General features: G+C 36.1%; 1 protein-coding gene across 1 annotated transcript in view; it reads right to left on the reverse strand.

Annotated features, from left to right (window-relative positions):
* The window catches only part of LCT (lactase), a 773291-nt gene that overhangs the window by 354753 nt on the left and 408538 nt on the right, over window positions 1-10000 (reverse strand). The window contains exon 11 of the mRNA XM_044073664.1: window positions 4998-5196. Coding sequence (XP_043929599.1) covers window positions 4998-5196 — 199 coding nt within the window. The remainder of the gene's footprint in view (window positions 1-4997; window positions 5197-10000) is intronic.

Consider the following 10000-nt stretch of genomic DNA (forward strand, 5'->3'; position numbering starts at 1 on the left):
CCTGTTTGCTAATTGAGTATTAAAACAGCTGATATACAGGAAAATAACTTTTTCTAACAGCTGACTGTTATTTTTAAAATTAGACAGTTGAGACTGTAGTTTGTCAAGCACTAAGCAGTTTTGTCAAGTGCTGTGCAGTCAGTGGACACCCATGAAAGAGAACTCGCCAAAAAAAAATGTGAGTCTGCTTTTTGCCTTGCTGTTATATATTAGATTAGATCAGGGACAGTATTCTTTAGTTAGATTAGGAAAGCTTAGTTATTAAGATAGTTTTGCTAGAATATTGGACTCCTATCCTGCAGTTTAATTTTACATTTCTCTTGATTGAATTCTGGTGTTTATTGAAAGCTATTGATTTGCATTCTTGTAATCCTTTTACTTATTATTAAATGTTTTTCATTACTTTACATTGTGGCAGGAAATCAGTGTTTTTCTTTAGAGATTAGAGAGTACTTCTACCTGTTTGGTACTCCCCAGGTAACCTCTAAGACCTGGCTGTTCTGGTCATAGCTATCATTTATTTTGATATTTAATTTTCATAATTGGACACCCCTTTAGAAGGGCATGAAGACACTCTGATTGGTGGCAGTATTACTGTATTATTTTGGGGAAGGGACACAGATGGAAATCTGTGTCAGGATTCCCAGAAGTGCTTGAATGTGTGAGATTTAAATTTCCTTTGAATGTGAGTGTATTATAGGTCTTAAACTGGGACACTTTGCTCTGAAGTGTGTAATAAGAAAATGCATTTGGGGTGAACAGGGGTATATAGTCCAGTCCTAGGAAAATAGATTGTGTTCCTGTTGTGCTCTTAGGGGAAAATTGTAAAATATTACTTCTGTTTAAGTGACAGACTTGTATTGGAGTCAGTAGTGAGGATTGAAGCTCCTTAGTTACTGACCCAGGATAGTAACATATGTCACATTTATTGGTGGCAGTCCGGTAGGATATTGACTGGACATCACAGCTTTGCTCCTCTATACTTGGCCAATATTTGTTTTTCTTTTATTGTATGACAGATTGATATTGTGATTCCACCAGGGTGGCTTGCTTTTAGAGCTTACTTTATTCTTATTATGAATGGGCACAGCTCGCTCTAAACAGCTATCAATATGGCTGTACAGAGATTTTGTAAATAGCGCAGCATATGCTAAGGTGTTTACTGGGTGTGAGGGGGCTTGAAATTTTGCCATGGTGTTGTTTAGTAGACAGAGGTTATGTCTGAAATAGTTCCTAAACAGTTTTGGTTTTGCTAGATACCCAATTTAATTTTTATTTCAAGTAATACTGCCTTATGGTCAGAGCTGATAAATGAAGACAATACACTGGCTGAGGAAAATTTGCCCCCCATGTTCGTGAGTACAAGGTCAAGGATGTTTGTACCCCTGGTAGGAGAATGGACCAACTGTTCCAGGATGTTGGTATTAACAAAGTTTAGAAATCAGTGGGCTTGTGCATTAGAAGTGGTGTACAATTCCCAGGCTATAGAGAGGTAGTTGAGATCCCCAGTGAGTATTGTATTGGGTTGAACAGAGGTACTCTACTACATTGAGATAGGTAGTATGGGTTTCCTGGGACATGGAGGAAGACTTTTAGGTTGCAAGGATATGGCATGACACCCTGTTTATGGTGAGTTGCACATGTATGAGTTCTAGTGGGTCATGCACTTTAACTAGTCTGGATGTGAGGCTGTTTTTATTACAGACTGAGACTACTTCACCTTTAGTTCCCTACTGTGCAGTAGCTGGTCTAAAGGTATGAAAGGCATTATAACCTTGCATTGTTGGAGTACTCCCCTAGACTTTAAACCATGTTTCCATCACTACACAGATATCTACACTCTCCAGGGAGAGAAAGGCTTGCAGGGACTGGAGTTTCTTGTTAAGATTTCTAGCACTGAGCAGTACCACCTTTAGATATTCCTTCATAGGTTCAGTTAAGTTGGTAGGTTTACCAGTCTGGCATTTACTAAAAAGGCACTTGGGGGTGGAAAAGGTCTTTGCCAATATCCAAAAGCTTGGAGGGGATAAGTGCAGTCCAGCTCTGGCAAAGCAGCATGGTCTGGCAGCCATGTCCTCCCAGGCCATTAAATATTGTACCCCCCCTCCAGATTGACACCAGAAGCTATGCCAATTGTTAAAATCAATCATTTTCTGTCGATAACATGGCATTATCCTTGGAGAAGGTAGTATGCTGCTCAGTGCTAGGCTATTACTTGGCTGAGACACATTTTCAGCAAGCTTGATCATGTCTCATTTCATATAGTCAAGGGAGGTACATATCAGGTCATTAACACCTATGAGGACTATGACAGAGGCATACTGGTACCTGTGGTTCAATCACCAGAGTGCCTGTGTGACTTGATGGATCTAACCCCTGGAAAGGCAGCTAACTGGGACTCTCTCCTTCCTCAGTCTGGTGAGGGGGCATCAGTGCACCACACTATAGAATCATCGATGACCAGGAAATTTGTCTGCAAACTGGTTTGTTTTAAAGGCTTAGCAGTAGAGGCATTGGATACAATGTTACTATATGTAGCTGTGGGTGATGCTTTAAAGTAGTGTTTACATGATGGCTGAGGACCCTTTCTTTGATTGTACTGTGCAGAAGGTCTTAGTACTGTGTAGGAATCTTAGCGTTTTAAGAAGGTTATCTGTAAATGCCACAGCATAAGTAATTTTATATGAAGGGTCTTTACCCTGTGCAGTAGGCATGGTGCAAGTGTCACTCACAACCTCTGTAGGATTAGTTTGGTTGTATGAAAGAATTTTACCTTCAGTGTTAAAGTGTATTTATACCTCTCACATACTTTATCTGTTTTATTAAGAATAAGTGGACTCTCAATGTACATGAGGCAATTGCTATGATGCCTCAGAATACCCATCTCAACCACAATGGCCACAGAGGGAGTAAGGAAGTACATATCCATGGCTACTAATCTGTTAGGGAAGAGTGAGGGAAATTTAAATATTGAACAAGTCCATAAAACAAGCAACTTGATGAGCCATACTCAGCTATGTGCAACCTAGATGCTCTAGTAGTTAAAGAAGACTCTGTTTAGACACTATTGCCACAAGATTGTAGACCACAGGCCTTCCTAATGTAAAATAACTGGTTTTGAGCCCATGTGATAAACCAGAACAAAGGCACTTAGAATAATAGGGACAATAAGCCTTTATCAGCAATTCCAAATGCAAAAGTGTGGAAGCTACTGTCCTCTCCCACAAGAGCGCAGACCACAAACCTTCTCAATGTAAAATACTGTTTTGGAACTCAAGTGCTTGAACCAGAACTAAGACAGTTTTAGAATAACAGACACAATAAGCCTATGACCAGCAATTCCCAGTTTAGAAGTGTGTAGGCTATCTTCTCCTATCCCTTTATAGTGGGAATCTGTTAATCTTGTAAGGTTCTATTATATAAAATGATTCAAGAAATGTTCTTCAAGCATGTTCATTCATGAATGGTCCTATTACTGGCACCAGCTTAAAAATAAATACTTTTATCATACGATGGCCTCATACTGGAATAAATAATTCCTGTATGTTATATTAGCTTCAACCTCTCATTTATTTAATGAACAATTTGATTTTTTACTTATTATTCATAAACTTGGCTCAGATTAATTGGTCTATGGTCTCCTCCATAACTCTCTAACCTTTGCTTCAGTATGGTAGCTGTCCTCTGGCATTATAGTAATGCATACCTTTTCTCTCACTGCATAATTATGGATTCTTTCAAGGTTCACCTGGTCTGGCTTCCCCTATGAACCCTCTTTATGAGGAATTCTAGTAAACAGGTGAGCATGTCAAAATAGTTTATCAAAAGCTGAAATAGAGCAAAATGTTTTAATGTTTTTTTTTTTTTATTGTTTTTGCCTTTTTCTGGACACCACAGCCATTATCATAGCAACTGCCTAGGTCACCTAGTCTTGGATCCGGCTCTGCTGTCTATCACCTGGTACAGTACACACTCAGGTTGGAGCCAGGGAGTAAACACTGAAGAAAAGTGTGAACATTCCATGACTGCCTGGATAATGGCCTGCTCAATCATCTCTCATCTGATTGGTCATGTGTGGGTCTGATGATCAGCAGGCAGTCAGAGTAAGTTCTGCAAAAAAATTGTTTAAATAATATATTATGTCAGACCATAAAATCATGATGTCATTGAGTTATCCTTACTTACAAACCTATATAGACAAAAGTACTAGCAGAAAAATGATTATTTACATGTGTTAAAAATGACAGTTAACAGAAACATGATATTAATCAAATCAAAACATGAAAAATAAAAGCAAACAGCAAAACCAAAGAATGACAGTCTGCACAAAATAAAGATATCTGCGACCGTTTTAAGCTACTGCAGATGTTTGGGCTTACTGGAGTGAAAAGGAATAACAAATATCAGTGAACTGGCTGCTCTAAATTGTGTCTGCTGTTACAAGGAATTCTCTTATCTCAATCTTGAAAAAGAATGATCAGCTCAGTAGTGTTAATAAAACATTACATAAGAATTTTGGACAGCATTACAAAATAATCCAACAGATACTGGGATCTTGGTGCTTTGAGAGTTCATAAATAAAATATGAATTATTAATTGCAGATTATATAAATCTTCATGTGTTTAATGAAAAACAATAGTTACAATATACACAATTCTGACATTTCTGTGCAACGTTGAACAAATTTTCGGATGAAATTAACTTTGCAAATGCATGCAGAGACACAAAGCTGGCATTGATTTAATATAAATTAAATGGTTTTAATCCTTACTAACAAAAGTTGGTGGCAGATTATAAATCAAATTAAAACAGCATTTTAAAAATATGACACTGACTCAAGACCAATCCAAACAAGGAAGCCTATGTGGACTTCAAGCATTAGAAAGCACTTTGGTTGAAGAAAGCCTTTTACTATTGCATTAAAAATCCAGTAGCCTCCTTCACTGTGTTTACACAACAGTTTATGTTGTAATATTATAGAAAATGTTAACTGTACCTGGTGCGCCTGTTCCATAGCCATGACCAATATTGGCCACATTATATGGTTCATTAATAGTTATCCAGAATTTCACCTTGTCACCCAGTCTAGTAAACATCAAATTAGCATATTCTTTAAATCTCTCAACTATGGTCTCATTTTCCCAGCCTCCAACATCCTGCAGTGCCTGAGGTAAGTCCCAGTGGTACAAAGTAACCTAAACAAAGAGAAGCATACAAGATATGACTGCTTTTGTTGTTGTTCATTCAAATCACTTTCAGATAAAGATGGACAGCAGTTAAATGAAGTTTTGTATATTGTAATCTACCTATGGTTATGCTTTTTTCTTACAAATAGTAAAAAAAAAAAAAAAAAAAGCAAAGAAGCTCCCAGACACTTAATATTAAATGTTATATGTGTCAATGTTAAAATTATGCATGCTTATAACTAAATACATGTTATCATTCTAGCATTTAAAATGAAGTTATTTTACTGCATGAGTGCCATAACAGGTAATAATTTGTCCTTGATATCAAACGTTATGAGAGTGCACAAGTGTGTATGTCTGTTTTTCTTAATTAGCTAAGAACACAAATACTAGTTACAAGTACTTGTTTTTGAACATGAATACTAGTTAACAGTACTTGTTTTTGAATATGAATACTAGTTTAAAGTACATGTTTTTGAGCTGGCCTTACAGTATGGACTGGAAGTGCACATTTGATTATTAGGCACTTCAATGGCGTGCTGGCTAAAGAATGGAGTGAGTAGTCAACGGCCATCTCTCCATTTCTGAGAGAGAATGAGGGACAGTGGGGAAACTCACAGGAAAGTCATGTATCTGCAGGGCAAGTAGATAGGGAGAGATGAAACGGAGTGAAAGAAGTGCTGACCTGGTTACATGTAATGGTAAAGAAATGAAGAATACTGGAGGGCTGGAGGATAGTGCAGTTGTACAATGAGAAGAGAGATGACAAAGTCGAATAACTGAATGAGGAATGAAGTATAGGGATATGATTAAGGAGAGGTACAGGGAGGGTGGGGGTATTAAACTAGAAATAGGAAAAGGAAGATGAAGAAGGAAAGAGATAAATAGAAATGGGAAAACTGGGAAAAGGTAATGTGAAAGTATAGAACTTGCAGATTTTTGCCACTACAGGATCAGAAACAGTGAAAATACATAAATGGTACTATCCATCTATGAGGGTGCAGAAGTTAGGAAAAAAAGGAAAACAACAAATGGAGAAGTGAAAAGGCAGGTGTATGAATTACTCATACATTCTGGAAGCAAATATGGGTAGAAAGATGTGGGGATAATACTGTAGGAATGACAATTAATTATTAGGAAGAGCTAGAAAATACATGTATGTTTTACTTAATTGAGTCATGGAAAGGTTGGGGACTGGACAAAAGGCAGAGAGAGGAAGGAAACAATACAAGTAGTAGGTAGCTGCGTGAAAAGCTGTGTAGTGATGAAATTGGGTGAGAGAGAATGAACCTGTTGGAATGAGATAAGACAACATTATGGCCATCGGGAGGTGGTAAAGAAAAAAAGATTGGAGAGGAAGATGATCAAGAATATGGAAAGAGATAAATAGTTATTACTGAATCAACATTTAAAAAGACAAGGGAGGAAAAGCATGATAAAAAGGGAGTAAAGCATGAAATCAATAAGGAAGAAGTAAAAGTTAAGTCGGAGTATAAGAAAAAAAAGCAAAGCAAGGGGAAAGGCATTATGGGTACTTATTAGAAAGTGTAACATACGCATTTGAAAATATGTATAATAAGCAATGTGAGTAGTACACATGAAACCAGACTACATGATTAAAGTATCAATAATCAAAGCACATTTACACATTGAGCAATGGAGGATTCATCACTCGGTGACCACCTTATTGTTGTTATTTACATTTACACATATGTTTCATCCCTTTTATTGGAAGTATACAAACCAAAGGGTAAAAAGGTCACACAGAGAAGCCATTCTATAAAAACTGCAAGAAAGACCAAGCCAGGCTAACGTTTTCACAGTGTAAAACCTTAAACCTTCTTTAGTGGAGGCCCATGGGATATATACACGACACCTTAAGGACATATCAGTGTTTCACATACATGACTTCTGAATCCCCAAAACATTTTACTTTTTAAGTCTTTATGGGTACATTTAGGTCCAAAAACAAAAAACAAAAAACTAAACCCTATTTGCTGTATACATGCATGTTTCGATCTGTTTTGCCTTATCAGTACAGCATAAGTGGATTGTTTGGTTATACAGTAGATAGAGCTTAAAATCAAGACTTTCACTTTTGAGGTAGATATACATTAATAGGTATAGATATACAGGGACATTTCATCTATACGAACTTCAAATATCATACTGCTCAGACAGCTTTATTTCTTTCAGAATAACAGTTATTTTCTTCCAGACAGTTAGATACAGTGTAGTACTTCATTACAAAAGAAATATGAAATATTTCAAATGGCATTTTAATTATAATATATTAGCTGTTTCAAAACTTTTCAGTTCTTTCAATACCCAAACTGAATATTAGTTGGCTTAATAAGTAATATTTCAAACCTTCAGCACTTCAGGAGATTATTTTGCCTGCAATATCGACACTTGGTTATTAGGAACTTCTCCCACTGATAAGTGTCTTGGCAGTTTCACCCGGACTCCTCTCTTTAATGAAGTTTTTTTTTTTTTTTTGGAAATACCTCTCGAGATACCTGTTTACATATCTTTATCAACCTGTCTCTGAATACCGAAAATTTTCTGAATACATCATAAACACAGCCCTTGTAGTCTGGGTAGTAACTAATGGGATATATTACTTTTAAACAGGTGTCTCCTGTTCTTTCTAACAAGTTTTCTATCTGCATTAAGGGCAACAAATAGTGTTAATCACTAACAGTAGTTCAAAACAGCACACAATGGTAGATTCTCACTGGAATCAGGTTAACTTTTCACTTTGTTCCCTTCATTTAGAGATAAGTGGTTGTCATGTTGATCATAACAAAATTTCTCTCTCATATGATTGTATTTCACACAGTGGCACAGTGGGTAGCTTTGATTCTTTATAGCAAGAGGTACCCTAGTTCAGTTCCCAGTGGTTGTGACTTCTCTGGATCCCTATAGGGTTTGCGTGGATGATCCACATTCTTCCACTTCCTATAGATATACAGTAGGTAAATTGGTATTCCCTAAATTACTGATATGTGTGTGTGTGTGTGTGTGTGTGTGTGTGTGTGTGTGTGTGTGTGTGTGTGTGTGTAGCATGTGAGTGGCTAGAAGTATGGACCAGTACCTTTTCCAGAGTGGTTTTCATTGTTTTTCCTACTGGTTGCCAGAATAAACCTTGGCACTCCCAAGACTCAGTAAAGGATAAAGCAGGTTGATGGAAAAGGATGGATGCAGGGATGGATCATTTTCTTTAAGTCTCTTACTTGCATTTGGTTTCGGTTCTCAGGAGTCATTAGTAAGCTTTACACAGGAACTCTCCCTTTTAATTTATGACTTACCAGTTATTTATGGAAAAGATGAATACACTGGCACACAGATGTGGTATAATACCTAACTTATAGGTTACTGAATGTACCATAGCTTAATAAAACACCTCTTTTTTCTACTTAAAAGTTAGTATATTATAAAGATATTTGAACAAGTTATAATAAAAGAAAGTAAAGCCTGCTTATTTTATTATTGTAATCCTGAACAAGTTTATTTAATTTATAACTAAATATGAATGCTTGGCTATTATGGATTTTAAAAAAAACAGTGTAAGAAACTTCTCTGTGTGGAACATTTTCAATCTATATATATATATATATATATATATATATATATATATATATATATATATATATATATAGTTAATCACTGAATATTAATCAGATCATATAATAGTAGAAGTAGCGAACTTAAACTTGTCCTAAGTCAAAAAAATAATAAAAAAATATATAATTTGAAATATTACACAGAATTACTAAGTATTCAAAAGTAATCCAAGCAGGGTATGCAGTCAGGTTCCAGTCAAAAATCCTTTATTAACAGACAAATCCATTGAATCTCTTATGTATGACTTATTGTTTTCTGTTAAGGGTTTCAGCAAGTAATCAAGGTAGATGGCCGTGACTTCAGTAAGGGAACCTCCACTTGCTACCACTGGTCTATAAGGTGGGTCTTCTCTGTTCTTCTGTGGCTTTTGTATTCCAAAAAAGTAAGGTAAATATGGGCATGGACTCCATAAATAATTATAAAGACTTTCAGTAATAAGTTTTTCTTCCCATAATATGGTGAGATTAGTATTCCATAAATCATATGCTCTTTTTATGTCATCCATGGTAAATAACTCATAAAATCTGTTATCTTTCAGGAATGATTTAAACACAGAGTTACAATTTAAAATGCTGAAAAAGGTGGTAGTGATGTTTTTATGAACAGGCAAGCTTATGTGAGCAGGTCAATATTACGTGATTGAAGAGTCAGTTCATCAAAAATCATTTTACAGCGAAAATGCCATTGAGCGAAATTAGTGAGATAGCAGTACAATGAAGATCGGAATATTTGCACTTTCCTCACTGTAGTGCGATCTCAGAGTTGGTATATATAATTAGCAGGGGTGTGGGGGGCACAGTCCCCCACAATAGTGAGTTCGAGGTCCATCATTTTTGGCCTTTAGGCCGTTCGATATTTAGACTATTCGGTGTTCTAATATAGACCCCATGTGAGCTTGTGGTATTCTTTATTTAACAATTGTAATAAGAATGAAAAGTAAAACAGGAGACTGACTAAGTATAATGAAGAAATGTTTTGTCTTTCGTACTTTTTTACTTGATGATGGTTAACATTATAAATCTGCGCACAAGCTCAATTTATAGCCTTGGAACAAGAGCTTTGGGTGCAATGTGAAAAGACTGCCTAAACAAAGGTAGTGCAAAGTAAAAGTTATTCCACCTTAAAAACAAAATGGTGAGGTCTAGAAGATTTCTTTTGCAATAAAAATAGTGAAATGTCACATTCT

This window comes from Protopterus annectens, chromosome 6.part0, assembly GCF_019279795.1.
Source record: "Protopterus annectens isolate FY-2018-M chromosome 6.part0, PAN1.0, whole genome shotgun sequence".
Classification (NCBI taxonomy): domain Eukaryota; kingdom Metazoa; phylum Chordata; order Ceratodontiformes; family Protopteridae; genus Protopterus; species Protopterus annectens.